The 16288-nt window shown below is 35.6% G+C and overlaps 1 protein-coding gene across 1 annotated transcript in view; it reads right to left on the minus strand.

Moving 5' to 3' along the window:
- Positions 1 to 16288, minus strand: part of LOC150077148 (uncharacterized) — a 370624-nt gene that overhangs the window by 154780 nt on the left and 199556 nt on the right. Inside the window, exon 12 of the mRNA XM_090385790.1 lies at positions 5406 to 5469. Coding sequence (XP_090241916.1) covers positions 5406 to 5469 — 64 coding nt within the window. The remainder of the gene's footprint in view (positions 1 to 5405; positions 5470 to 16288) is intronic.

Below are 16288 nucleotides of genomic sequence, written 5' to 3' on the forward strand. Positions count from 1 at the left end.
AGCTGTACTTAATTCTTGTAAAATTTCAAACTTTATATATACAGTAGACTTCCTCTTATCCAGTCTCGCTTTAACCGGTCATATTTTTGTCGATATTTTTCTGCAAAACAGATTTCCAGTGTCATGGACCCAGCACGAAAACAAAATTAAAAGATTCTGGGAATGAGTACAGTGAACCATAACGATCCTATAATTTTTTTTCACTTCAGTTAGTCTTTGCTATCTGTGCTGTCTGTCACTCTGTGTGTACATATTTTCGTCGTTAATTTTTGTTTTTTAAATTAGGTTAACTTGAAATGATAGGCTCAAATAATCGTAAAGGGAATGTGTTAACTACTGAAACAAAACTAAAAGCATTGGAATGTATTGATAATGGAGAACTTGTAAAAGAGATATGTAACGAACTGGGTGTCGGGAAAAAAAGGATGGTGAATGATTGGGTGGAGAACTGGAAATACTGTCAAGAATTCAGTACGCAAACAGAATCAGAAAAAGTGCTCTCAGACAGGTGCACTATGAAGAAGCCAAAAAATGAAATCATTGATGATGCATTATGGATATGGTTTATGCAAGAACGATAAAGAGGAACACCTCTTAGCAGGCAGTTTTGAAGGAAAAGGCAGTACACTTACACAAGAAAGTCAACAGCGGAGAAGAATTCTTAGCCAGGGAGGGATGGCTCTCATGATGGAAAAAGCGCCATGGAATTCATTATCTAGGTGTTCGCGGCGAGAAATTGTCAGCAGATCAAAATGCTGCAAATGAATTTTCCCAAAAATTTTTGGACATTATACAGAAGGAAAATCTTACTCCTGAACAAGTCTACAATTTGGATGAAACAGCCATAAATTTTAAGCTTCTTCTGATGAAAATGCTAGCAGCACCACAAGAAACATTTGCCAGTGATTTCAAAATGAATAAACAGAGAATCACTGGCCCTTTGTACAAATTCTGGGAGTCAAAAACTGCCCCTTTTTGTTGTAGGAAAGTCAGCCAAACAAAGAGCATTTAAAAATGTAAATTTCAATGCTCTACCAGGTTACTACAAAGCCCAGAAGTCAACTTGGATGGATTCTTTTCTATTTGAAGAATGGTTTTCAACTGAAATCGTTCTAAAAGTTAAGACATATTTGACACATTTGAAATTACCACGCAAGGTTGTTCTTGTCCTTGACAATGCTCCAACACATCCCATCGACCCATCTTCTGATGACATCAAGGTGGTGTTCTTACCACCTGACGTTACATCTTTGGTGCAACCTATAGATCAAGGTGTGATAGTTAGTCTGAAAAGGCATTACAGAAGAAAATGTCTTTCAGAAATTCTTGAGAAGACTGTCAATGAAGAAACAGAACTCACTGAGGCCCTTAAGAAAATTAACATCAAAGATGTGATTTACATGTTGGTATCTGCTTTTGAGGAAATGCAGTCATCAACATTTGTGAGGTAATGGAGAAAACTATGGCCTGATGTGGAAAAATTAACTGCAAACTGCGATCTGGACAAAGAGCTGTGTACTGAGGATCTGACAGACCAGGACAACATTGCTCTGCTTAATGATTTGAAACAATTATCAGAGTTCAAAGACCCAAAAGAAAGAGACATCGATAACTGGATTGTAGGTGATAACATTCTAGAGAATGAAATTTTAACAGACAATGAAATTATCAAAGCAGTTGGGCAAGGAGAAATGTCAGAAGACGAAGAACCAGAGAACCCAGAAGCTATGAGTGAAGATAAAAATGACAAAAGAATAAGTCATTTGGAAGGAAAGAAAGTGCTTGAAACTGTGATAATTTATATCGAACAGCAAGATAATTCATCTACCATTGATATAATTCTTATGAAAAAGTGGTGTGATTTTGATTGAAAAAAAGAATTTAAATGAAAAAGGCAAATGAAGATTACCGATTTTTTTATCTAAGTAAATGTTTAATAAACATTTATGTATAACATACTGTATATATATTTTTGAATTTAATTTACAACCTATAAATGGTACTTTTCATGTGTTTTCAGATTAACCGGCCATTTGTTCATCTGGCCTGAGGTCCGGTTAATTGGGAGTCTACCATATATATGTACATACAAATAAAGTTTGGTATTATAAGGTTATATTTGGTGTCATAAGTTTGACTTATATAAGTACTTATATATAAAGCTATATAAAAAATATGAATATATATAAACATATATTTGTATTTTCTATAAACATATCATTAATTCATCAATGCATTTATAGTGAACACAAATATTAAATATAAAAAGTGCATAGGTATACATGGAGTAAAAGATTTATTACATTTGAGGAGATGAAGGAAATTTTTACACTGTAAGTTTTAAAGGAAATAACATCATTCAAGTATTATAAAAATTGCAATTTTCAGTGCAATTTTCTATACAGTTTTATAAAAAAAATTTTATTCTTACAATTAATTTGGTATATAAAAATATGGCATGTGAAGAACAGAGTTTAATCAGAAATCTCTCAAAGAACATAAAAGGTTAATTATTCATTGAAGGAGGGACAACATATTCATATTCGGGGGAAGGGACCATCCTGAGTGTGCAAGGGGCGCCTGCACCCGGGCGGTAACATTCAAGGGGCCCCGAAAACCTGAAACTTACATACATGTATGAAGAAAATTTTAATGGGGGGGGTGCCAAATTTCAATTGGCACTGGCGTCAAATTGCGATTGGCACCCGGGTGCCACACACCCTACGAATGTCCCTGTTAATAGTTAATGAATTACAAAGAAAGGACACTAATCATACAAAGTTTTATTATCAATTCAATTAAATGAAAGTGTTACATTTAGCTTATATAACCATCACACAACACAATTTCAAACTCAATAATGATATTCCAAGATTCATCTGAATCCCATCTTCAGGCCTGTATGTGGGTAATAAAGTTTAAAGTTAATGAGGTATGACACAATTAACACAATGATCACAAAAATTATTCATCAGATGAATTTTCTGTATAACAATCATAATATTAATGATAAATGTGTACTACAAACTGACATTGTTCAAAGGTAGCTAATAAATGAGGATACTGCCACTACTTAAGAAAATGGGGATTGGGGAAATGGACCCCAGAAGTAAGTTACGGAAAAGATTTGACTTAAGAGGTTAAAAGAATATTTAGGGAAGATTAGTATTAATGATAAAACAGTGAATATTTCAAAAACAAAAAAGACTAAGCTAACAAAATTAGAAATAATAAAGCTAGATTGGCTAACTAAAAGGCTTACCTGGAAAGTTATATGGATGCAACCAGATCAAAGATGTAGACAAACGTAACTGTGACATTAAAGTAGAATGAACAGAGTACGATAAATTTTTCTGTTATTTAGCATTAGTATAAGTAGTTCATGTGCATCATCTCTTCACCTTTTTCTGTCTGCATTAAATTTATTTTTTCAGTTTCTATATGATGATGTTTACCTTTGACTCACACCTTTCTATTTAATCAAATTTTGTTCAGGTTCCTCCTGAATTTAGATTATTCTCTGATCACTTTCATTATATGGTTATTTCCGCCACCGCCAACTTACGGACAATTTAGCACTGGAAGAGGCATTTGATGCAAGAAAGCGTCATATGCCAAACGTTTGTCCAGTTCTTCCTTGAATGTATTTAAGCTATCAACTACCATAACAGCAGATGAAAGTTTGTTCCAGCATCAACTACCCACTGGCTAAAGGCAAATTTCTGCACATCTATTCTATAACTGTCTTTCCTCAATTTGAGTTTATGCACCTTCAGGTTCTTAATCTACGCAAGAGGAAGAATCCCATCAGCATTGAACCTGCTCAAACCATTCAAGGCCTTATACACCTCAATCAGATCACCTCACAGGTGCCTAGTCTCCAGATGCTGTAATTTGCAGGACTTAAGCCTTTCTTGGTAAGGGCATCCCTTTGTTCCCCTCACCTCTTTGTTGCCCTTCTCTGTGCTTGTTCTAGCAACTCTATATCCTTCCTAAAATAAGGCCTCCAGACCTGTATGCAGTACTCAGGGTGTGACCTGGCCACTGCTTTATACAAAGGGATAATCACCTCCTTATTCCTGCAAGCAAAATTCCTGTATATTATTGCCAAGATTCCATGACCTGTTCTGGCAGTCTGTCTACACTGCTCCAAAAACTTCATATCTGACTGCACAATTACCCCCAAGTCTTTTTCATTCTCCACTACCCTGAGTGTGGTACAACACAGTTGGTACATTTCTTTGGGGTTAGTGCTACCCATATACAGTACTCTGCATTTGTAAATGTTAAACTTCAGTTGTCACTTCTCAGCCCATCTACCCAACTTTTCTAGATCTTGTTACAGTAGCATACTGTCATTAACAACACTGCCAACCTTTGTGTCATCTGCAAACTTTGACATTAAGCCTGATATACCTTCATCTATGTCATTGATAAATACACAAAACAACAATGTGTCCAACACCAAAACCTGGGGTACTCCACTAATAACATTAGTCCATGAAGAGCAGTGCAGAATAGATGTGCAGAAGTTTGCCTTCAGCCAACAGGTAGTTTATTACTGTAACAAGTTTCTTTCTGTTGTTGTTGTGGGAATGGCTAGTCTGAATAAATTCAAGGAAGAACTACACAAACTATTGGAGGTGATGGATAGGCAAGATTTTATTTTGCTGTTGCTGTATAAGCTTATTTTTTTTCATTTACTGATTTATATAAATAGTAGTTCTCTTGAAAATGCAATAAAACTCTATACACTTCTACGAAGTCCTTCAGAATATTTTATAAGGTTCTGTGACAATCAAAAACATTCTCTGGAATTCTATAATGCCCAAGAATATTCCAGAAAATCATGGTATAAAGTTATTTATTGATCTGGTAGGTTATAAAATCCTAATGTTATGGAGGGCACCTGAAAATTCTAAAACAACAATTGACAAATGTTGAATAATCCTTTGGAGAAGGAGAACAATCTCTACTCACATCACTAGGTATGTTTTGGGCAACTTTTATTAAGCCATATCATTTATTAAATTTGTTTATGAAAGCTAAAACAAAACCACAAGATTTGTAGAAATAAATGAAATTACAACTGGAAAATTAAGGATGAAAATATCATTCAAGTGTGATAATGAAATTTTTCAATAAACAGATTTAACAATCATTCAAATAATTCAAAAATACCAAGACAAATTCAAGTTTAGTTCTCAGTATGTTAAAGTAGTACATTTTTTAACCATATGGCTTTTCTTCTGAAGGCAGTTTAATTTTTTTTATTATTTATATGAATTTTCTGCTTGTCTCATATTCATCTTTCCAAATTATTTGCAATGAATGGTCCATTTTATTTATCTATGCTTCTTTTAATTTTTAAATATTACACAGAGCATTTTAAAAATACTACTCACTATTTTAGTGTCCAAGTCATTGCATCTTTTAGTGGATGAAGAACTGACTTTAGTTTTCTCGGTCCTAAAAGGTGGGGAAAAAAAAAAGATTATTTATTAATGAGTCTAAAGGCTCAATACATGTAAGGATAACTACTAGTATAATCCACTACTATATCCATCATTCATTCTTACAACTACTACAGATTATGAATATCCCTTCAGCTCTGCTGAAGGGATAAAATTTTTCTCAGCACAGTTTGTACTTATTGACACATGGAACTATCTGTAAAGATGGAAGTACAGTTAAATGGAAGGAGTGCAATAATATTTCCTGATACTATTAAGGCATTGTTAAGTTTTTGGAGAAACTGCTAGCTAGTGGATGATGCATGCACTAATAAATTTATGGTGGCTAAAAGCAGGAGACTGAATTATTGCATTACATGGAACCATCCAGTGGCACATATAGTAACTTGAAAATCAGCATGGGATGGACAGTTAGAAATTGTCAAAGCATTAACACAGCAAGAATTAGAACTAGCTGTAAGCCCATGGAAAGTAATGAGTAGTTACTGAACAATGGATCAAATGCTACAACAAATCATATAACCAGCTGAAAAATTCTCCAGAAAAGTGCTGCCATAAGTAATTACAGAATTAGAATTATAAAAATCATTAAAGTCAGACACTCCTGTGTTTGTATAATAATATTAAGAATATATTTAATAAATCTGATAAATATGCAATGCTGGTTAAATCAATCAACAATTTCAACAAATTATTAAAACAAAGTATACAGGCATACAAAATCCAACCCCAATAGCAGCCAGAGAAAATTATGAACAGAAATTGTTTCTAATTTCTGGGATTTTAAGGCAAATGGAAGAAATCATTTGATGTTCTAGAGATTCTGGTCAACTCCTCTCATTCCCTGGAGTCCACCAATGAAGATCTTGTCTTCTTAGAGAAGCAAAAAAAGTCAGATAATCACAATTCATGTCAAAAAGAGTCCATAACAAGATGCCATGTGGACCAAGCAATTTGAGGAAATGGATCTCAACCAAATGTAGCACCAAGATTAATAGCGAGATATTCAAGATTTGATATTCGAGATATTCAAGACTCAAATTTGCACTACCGTCCTTAGTCCACTCATAACAGCAGTGCACATCACCACTTACAATCATGACACCTTCATTTAAATAGCTTTAAGCCTCATAAAAAGTTAGCAATGCAACTTCTTAAATGTCAGGTTATAAACACAACCCCCAGTGTTCCTTCCCTATTAAAATTACTTGCTAATTTCTACACGCACGTTTTTTTTTCTTTTAAGATATTTCTACTCCTGCATAATGTGTATTATGCCCTTAATACGTTATATTTTCAAAAATGAAAGGAGTATTAATTTCTTTATTATTTCATATATAATAGATACTCTGTTTTGAGTCAACTGTGAAAAGAAAAGCAATAAGATAGACTCCTAAGGACAGTTCCTCATATCACAATTATTGGTCTAAACAACAAGGATTGAGAGCCAAACAACTGTGTAATCACAAAAATGGATTGGAAAAGAAAGTATATGAACATAAAAAAGGTACAAGGAGTTGATGAGATTTATTGTGCAATATTAAAGGACGAACTAAAAATTCCTATGTATTCTAATGGGTGCATCTCTGAACTCAAGTGAAGTCCCTAAGATGAGGCCTTGTATAATGGGATTATCACCTCCCTGTCCCTGCTAGCAAAATTCCTATGTATCATTGACAAGACTCCATGACCTGCCCTGGCAGCGCGTCTGCACTGCTCAGCGAACTTCATATTTGGCTGCACAATTACCCACAGATCTTTTTCACTTTCCACTTCCCTCAGTGTAGTACCACCCAGTTGGTACGTTTCTCTTCGGTTATTGCTACCCATATGCAGTACTTTGCATTTGTCAATGTTAAACTCCAGTTGCCACTTCTCAGCCCATTTTCCCAACTTATCTAGATCCAGTTGGAGTAGCATGCTGTCATTACTGTCGTTAACAACCTTGCCAACTTGGTCATTAAACCTGATATACTTTCATCAATATCATTGATAAATATACAAAACAACAATGGGCCCAACACCAAACCCTGCGGAACTCCACTAATAACGTTTGTCCACGAAGAGCAGTGTCCACTGATTACCACTCTCTGTTGTTTCCCACTCAACCATCCCTTTATCCATTGTAGCAGCTTACCCTTGGTGCCATACTTCTCCAATTTGTCCAGCAGTCTTCCATGCGCAACAGTATCAAAAGCTCTCCTGAAATCCAAGTATATGATATCAAAATTATTTTTGGCATTCAGTTCCTTTGTGACTACATCATAGTAAGCAATAAATTGGTCAGACAAGACCTCCCTTTGACAAACCCATGCTGTGTCTTAACTATTACTGCAGTCTTGTCTAGATGATCCTGCAATGCTTCTTTAACCAGTGATTCCATTATTTTCCCCTGAACACAAATTAAACTAACAGGTCTGTAGTTACTTGCGTCAACCTTTGAACCTCCTTTGTGAATTGGTAATACATTTGCACACGTGCAGACCAAGGGGACCTCCAGAGTCCAAGGAAGCTCTCATAATTATGGCTAAGGGTTTGCTGACTCCTTTAATATAACTGGATAGATCCCGTCCACCCCAAGTGCCTTCCTTATGTTTAATTTCAACAATTTCTCCTCCACTTTGCTCTCAGCTATTACAAAATCACTTAGCTCCCTGTTAGCATTTGATAAACTTCTGGCACTCCCCTCATTGAATAACTCCTCATGTGTAAATGTAGATGCAAAATACTCATTCAGTTTATCAGCTACCTGAGCATGATCATCAACAGTCAACCCATCTATGTTAAGTAGTCCAATCTGATTCATCCCTTTCCTTCTAGACATTACATAAGTAAAGAACTCCTTGCTGTTTTTCTTTGCATCCTTTGCCAAAGATTTCTCGTAATCTGCCTTTGCCTGCCTAACCTCCTTTGTGACTTGATTACAGAATAGTTTATACCTTCCATAGGCTTCTGTTTTGCCTGATTTTTATATGCATCCCATACATTCTTCTTCTCTGCCACTAGCCTCATTAATTCATCTGACATCCATTTAGGCCTAAACCTTGAACAGTATTTCTTAGTTGGAATGAAAAGCCTAGTAGCCTCCAAAATTAAGACCCTGAAGTCTTCCCATTTAGAATTCACTGTTGGTAACATCAGTTGATCCCACTGTAAGAATTAAAAACTGTCTGAGACCTCTGTAGTCATCTTTACGAAAGCAAAAGCCCTTCCTTTTAGCCTTGATGGTAGTTACATCTTTAAATAATTCCTACATCAATACATTGTGATCACTGTCGCCCAGTGGTTCCTTTATCTGCAGATTCTTAATGCATGAAGAATCACTACTGATAATCAGATCAAGAGTATTACTCCCTCTGGTTGCCTCTCGAACATGTTGCTGTAGAAAACAGTCATGCAATAAATCCACAAAAGTCTTGCGTGTGTGCGAGTGACCAACCCACAAGTTCCAGCCAATATCTGGAAAGTTAAAATCTCCCATTATAAGATATTCTGATTTATTACCCCTTTTTCTATTTCTCTGCACAATTGCTCATTATACTCATCAGATTCATTAGGCCTATAACACACACCTACTCTCATTTTCCCTTTCCCAGTGCTTATTTCACACCAAACAGACTCAACACTGCATTGTCCACCAACATCAATTGGATGCACTTCCTTAGATTTTATGTGTTTCTTAACTAACAGCATAACCCCTCCTCCCTTCCTATACACATTGTACTCCCCAAATTCCAATTCTGCACTGCCTATATCTGTGTGACACCACGTCTCTGATATCCCAACAATATCTGCCTTTGATGTCTTCACTAGCACTTCAAGCTCATCAAATTTATTAACTACACTCCTAGCATTGGTGTACATGCAAGTATACATGTACCTGTTCCTGCTCCTAGCCACCCTAACACAGCCCATGTATTTACTTGTTCCACTATGACTCCCAGCAGTCCTGGAAATCTTCATTACCTTGCTTTCCAGTCTGCTGCCCATTCTAATGGAAGCAGTGCAAGAATCGCTTTTGCCTCTGCCTGTGGCCACTGTCGGAAAACTGCTAGCCCCCCCACGCTAGCAGTTTTCCGACCCACCTAACACTGTCTCAATAGCATCAGGAAATATTCTTGCACCCTTTCTATTTAAGTGTATCCCATACCTGTAGAAGCAGTCTATCCCGTCAACAAGCACAGACCAGGTTGAAAAAAATTCTACCCCTTGAGCCTTGCACAATCTCTCCAAGGCTGAATTGATTGACAAGGCTCTCATCATACACTCCCTTCTATCGTGTCTGGGCAGAATTGCAGATGCTTTCACATTCAACCCTAACTCGCGACTTTTTTTCAACATTGACCTGTACTTGTTGAGTAAATCTGCAGATCTCTTACTTTTAATGTCATTAGTTCCAAAGTGTACAACAATATCACCTTTTGTGCCCTGAAAAGTTGATATCTGCTCTACGATGTCATCAACTTTTGTCCCTGGCAGACATACCCAGGTTCTGTTCCACCTATCCTTCTTACAAAGTATATTCCTAGTGCATTCTGCCTTGGAGATTGCCTCTGTGTTGCCTGATGCACAGGAGAATGGCAGCTCATACGGTTTATCATGTATTATATCTGTCCAAAGTGTGTTCATGGGCAATTTGCATAGACTGAAAACCCTGAAATAACTCAAAGGAAAGTTACTTGCCCAAGATTGATTAACTACAGCCTTCATGGAAGAATCCTTTAAGAACCCCTGTAGTGTCCAATGGGATTTGAACCTGGACCTCTCCAAATGAGTAACAGGTAGCAAATCCATTATTCTCTCATGGAGGATGCTTGAGGAAAATCATCCATTGTGTGGATTTGTATAACAGGAACATGTGAGTGAACGTGCAAGCATTACACATAGTACAGGTAGAGGCAAACCCAACAGTTAATGGGAACAGTCTAATTTCTGATATGATTGCTAAAAGCCAGTTCTGATAAGTAGTTTACCTGGTATGATCTACAGAATAAATAATACACATGGACATGATGTTAGTTTTTCTATGTAATATATATAGCATGTAAATTTTAGTTTATGGCATTTTACAGAGAATTAAATGTCACTGGATGATGAAAAGGAACAGAAATTTATTCTGAATGCATTACAATGTTTTTACAAATGAATGATGAATAAATGACAAGTCTGAAAGATATCCAGGTCTAAAATGAGCAATTCCTTTGTTCCTGCACATGTTAATATCAGTTGCAGATATATAAATATACTGAAATTCAATGCGATTTTCATTAATGATAAAATTACAACATTAAATTCTTATTCCAAAAACCTTCTTTCTAAAAAAAAAAAAAAATAACAACAACAAAATTCTAGCCCTCCCCTTAATGGTAGTGTGAACCTCAAAGTATTACACATGTGAAACATGGAAGCAAATGTTTCGGCACAACAACGTTTAAATATTCACAGGTAAAGTTTAAAAATAAAGCAATCATTTTTAATATTTGATTAAACAGAAAAACTGATAAAGACAAAAAGATGATACACACAATATACTTCAGATACTAATAATACTAACAAATGTAATTAAATGTAGAGTTTAAATATATGTAGTATAGACAGTAAATCTATAGTTCTTTCTGAAAGTGTTCATTCACATAAATGATGAAAATGATAAAAACCTTAAGTTCTCAATATGGAAATTTCATATGAAAAAAATTCAAAAGTTCTGATAAATCTACTTATTCAACAATATCCTAAAAGCATGCAAATAACAACCATATATATTGCACATATGGTTGGTTGATGTGTGCTATGAAGGCTTTCATTCCTATATTCTATTACTATATATTTCTAGTATAAACCATTATTTTTGAATGTGTGCTCTCTGTCTTGTTATCGAATTTAAAATCAAAAGTCATATTTCTAGCTCTTTAATTTCCACAATTCCAAAGATCGATGGAAATAATGTTGCACAGTTTAGCAGAGTTATAAACTGGAGATCAATAACATAACCATGATCTTACTATAGCATGATATAAGTGAAGAAGAGTATGACAGTTAGTATCCCATAATGTAGTTGATAATACTCTCACATGATGTTTAATTTCTTGAAACGGATGATTCTAAGCTATTTGATATGGTCATAAAAGGCCAAGTTTTTATCTAAGGTTAAGCCAAGAAAGCAGACAGTAGGTACAACCAGGACTGTAGTGGAGGGTATATGCTGTATACCATTTGGAATTTTTTTTTTTTTTTTTAGGTGAATAGTGTATACCTTCTGGTTTTTGAAAGACTTGAAAAAACAAATATTATTAAAATATTTACTGAAAATTAAAAAATAAATTTATTAGAATTTGATGCTTAGGAAATACTTACAGTTTTATTATTTTTAATATGTAGTAAGTACTTTTTATTTTTAATAAAAAGTAAGTAAGTATGCCACATATATATATACATACATACATACATACACGGGTATACGCTGTATACCCTCTGAAATTCAATTAATAAGCCTGATATGCACAGTATACTCTCTGCTTTTCGTAACATTCATAGAATATACCTTCTGCTAATTTTATGACAACAGCACTGGGTACAAAAGATATGATATGGTTGCCTAGCTTTAGAACTGGGTCAGGTTGGAGATTACATCTTCTACAGAAATGAACTGCAACTGTTTTTTTTTTTTTTTCAGTTGATATGCAGAAACCATTATCTGCAGCCCAAATTGTAATCCTGTTAAGGGTGCCTTGAAGTTGTCTCTCAATCATTCTCATGTTTTGATATGCAAGGCTAAAGTCATCTGCATATAAATAAAAACAGATATAGGAACAGTCTGCATTACTGAGTTGATTTTTATAATGAAGAAAATGGCACTTATAACTGAGCCCTGTGGTGGTACACCTTCTTAGATGAAGTTATGAGAAAGGATGGACTGAATGTGGACCTGGAAAGACTGCCTTCAGAGAGTTCTGCATAAACTTTGGGAGACTGCCCCTTTCCATATAATGTATATAGATTGTGCAGAATTTTATAACACCAAGCTATGCCAAATGCTTTCTCAATGTCAATGTCTATCTCAATGCATTACAAATCAGGATTTCTGTTTGAAGCAAGATGTCTAAAGTTATCAACCAGTATGAAATCCATATTGTGATACGAGGGTGGTTCAATAAAGAATCGTCCTCACCTATTTCCACATATCACAGTCATGATATTTTGTGTGTAGCATCATACACATCTCTATACTAAAGCTCTAAAATTTCAGCTCTGTATCTTAATTTGTTTTTCTCTTACAGAGCTGAACGTGTGATGAAGTGTGGGCTCTGTTGAAACAGTCCTTCATGACCAACTCCATTTACAGAAATTGAGTACAAGATGGATTCTCCAATTATTGACTGGTTTCCAGAAGGCTGATTGACAACAGAATCACAAGAGTTGTTAGCCCTGTGCCAAAAAACAAGTAAGACTTTTTCTCTCGTCTAATCACTCAAGATGAAAGTTGGATATGCCATTTTGACCCTGAAAGCAGTCCATGGAATGGCTACATCATGGTTTCCCACCCCCAATAAGGCAAGGGTCCAAGCGTCAGCAGGAAAGGTCTTGCTGACACTGTTTTGGAATGAGAAAGGTTTAACAATGACTGATTACCTGCCAAAAGGTAGAACAAGTACAGGTGCCTATTATACCAACTTACCCTCAATATTATGGGAGAAAATCAAAACATGTAGGCGTGGAATGCTGTCCAAAGGTGTGAGAATGCTTCAAAACAATGCCCCAGTTCACACTTCTGAAATTGAAACAACACAAGTGGCCACTTGTGGATATGAAATACTGCCCCATCCAGCCTACTCACCTGATCTTGCACCATCGGACTTCTTGTTTTCTTCCCTCAAATCATTTCTTCGGGGGACCACTTCCCTGACGACGAGACACTCATTTCTGCAACAAAGCCATGGTTCAAAGACCAACCTCACCACTTCTACAAAAATGGTATCTGTAGCCTCATCCATCGACGGGGAAAATGTGTAAATCTGCACGGTGGGTATGTAGAAAAGGACTAAAACCTGTGCAAAGAATCAACAGGCTAGCACCTTTGCAGCTAGGTCAGGGCGATTCTTTATTGAGCCACACTCGTAATTGATAAGATTGTATTTGATCAGTGGCTGGATGAGATGAGGGTTTACTATTTTTTTCTTAGATAGTATGAATCAGAGCTGTAATACTCAATATGTTCTACGTTGATAATAATATTAGTAAATTAATAAGAGGAGTTTACCTCAATATAGTACGTGGAACACTTCCGTATGATACCCTCCAGAAATTAAAACGGAAAAAACGAAAAAATCGACAACTTACCGGTACATTAAAATAAAATATAAATAATTAAAGTAAAATATAAATAATTAAATAATCAATTTAACACAATTCAAAATCAATTCAAAACAATTAAAATTCAAATTAACGCAATTAAAAGAATCTAACGAAAAAATATAAAAACGATTTTCCTTCCTGAAGCTGACAATGCTTTTCGACCGACTGTCGTGATCACAGGAATGAAAATTACCGAATCAGGCTAAACCTGCAACTTAAATAGTGATTATGTGCCTTCGCGCATGCGCGTAAAGGTCCACGCATCGGAGATCAAATATGGCCGCCGAACATTAACAGAATTCTCGTGTAATTTAATTTCAACGGTTTCTGCAATTAATAGTCGCGTATAATTACGTTGAACGTTAAGTATTTTGGCCTCGTTAAATAAAAAAGTATGTTTTTCGTTAATGGCATGAAAGGCTAATTCTGACGCTGCTGAACGAGAAGCACGAACTGAGGCTTCGTGTTGATTTACACGAATATTAAGAGAAAACCGCGTCGAACCCTGATAAGCCGAGTCGCAATCACCGCAAGAAATGTTGTATACTAGATTATTAATTTGTGTTGCGAACGTGGAAAGAACCGAGCGATTGTTCAGTATAGTGTGTAACTTCCATATAGGCCTAGCTATAATTTTAAATTCGGTATCTTTAAAGAATCTGTTAAGCTGTTTGTGCCACTGTTCAACATATGGGACAGAAATAAAGTATTTTTTGATATTACTATTGCTGATTGGTGCAGTATTTTGTATCCTATCCTTAGCTTGTACCCTAATTCGATTTATTGTGTTAATGGGATAACCCCTGTTCAAGAATCTGCTAGTTAATATTTGTATTTCTGAGTCCAAAGCAGAATCCGTCGTTGAATATTTATAGGCATTTAGAAATTGATTAAAGATAACCGATCTTTTGTAGGTGAACGGGTGGTAGCTATTATAATGTAGAAGCATACCGGTGTTTGTGGGTTTCTGATAGATGCTAAATTGTATTTTGTTCGAGTCCCGGGTAAGCGTGAAATTTAGAAAGTTTAATGACTTAGTATCTGTATCTTCCCTTTCCAATGTAAATTTGAGTCTAGAATGAATATTATTAAACGAATGTAAAATGTCTTGGATAGTACTACTATCGGTAATAACTAGAACATCGTCTAAATACCTCCCATAGTATGTGATACGGGGACGAAAAGGTGTCAAATGTATCTGCTCAATCGTTGAGAGATAGATCTCTGACATTAAGCCACTCAGACTCAAACCCATTGGTAATCCAAAAATTTGTTTGTACACCTTGTCTCGAAAGGTGGTGTAGTTAGCCTCAACTAATAGTTTAATTAAGTGAAAAAGTTCCTTAATAGGCAGCTTCGTATAATTAATCGGTGTCGAGTTTTTATTTAACATATCCCAAATAATATCTAATGTGTATTCAACGTTTACATTCGTATATAATGAGGTAACATCTAATGAGAATAAATTGTCATTGTCGCCGAGTCTACAGTCTTTAAGATTATTAAATAATGTATCGTAATTCTTAATCGCAAATTGTATAACCTGTCTAAAAGGTTTTATAATGTTATATACATGTGTGGCTAAGGCTGAAAATGCCGAGTTCCTGTAGGAAACAATAGGTCGAATCGGAAATCCAGGCTTGTGTAATTTTACCTGACCAAAAAGTGCAGGAATATTGTATGTTCTGGACTTCAATTCCTTCAACTGAACCATAGTAATGTAGTCGTTTTTACGATATGTGGTTAACGTTTTATTGTATTGATTTACCAAATTGGTAAACAGTGTCGGGTCCACTTCACGATAAGTGGAGGTATCAGACACAACTGAATCTAACTTATTAATATAATCATGTTTATCTAGTATTACCACTGTATCTCCTTTATCTGCCCTCTGTATAATAATGTCCTTATTTTCTCGAAGTTCTCGTAAAGCTGAACTGTCATGTGTATTCAATTTAGGAAGTCGCGTTTCTTTTATGTTATTCACTACTTGGTTAACTTGTTGAATAAATACATCTTTTTGTGGAACACTACGAAGTCCAAATTCAATATCAATTACGCATTGTTTTTTTGGCAGCTTTCGAGGTGGTAAATTATAATTTAATCCTTTGGATAAAAGTGAAATCTGGTCCTGCGATAGTGTACACGAGGAAAGATTTGTAACCTGTTGATATGTCGGTTCGTTGGATACTGGGTGAGGGGGTGTTCGTGAACTAGCCGACATATTCTGTGGTAGTGCGTTATGTGTCTGTGGGGGGGGATGTCACCCAACTCGTGTGAACTTGGTCGCAAGCTCGCGACAATGTGTTAGAATTCGCATGAACGTGTCTTGAACTATTCGATAATGTTTGCAACTTATTAACGTGTCTGTTTTTTATTTCTGAGGCTTGTGCTTCCCGTCGCAAATCTATGGAGGTCTTCAATACAGACCAATCGTTCGGATGTAGATAATTTTTTAATTT

Source organism: Mastigoproctus giganteus, chromosome 12 (assembly GCF_048544385.1).
Source record: "Mastigoproctus giganteus isolate SK-2022 chromosome 12, ASM4854438v1, whole genome shotgun sequence".
Classification (NCBI taxonomy): Eukaryota; Metazoa; Arthropoda; class Arachnida; order Uropygi; family Thelyphonidae; genus Mastigoproctus; species Mastigoproctus giganteus.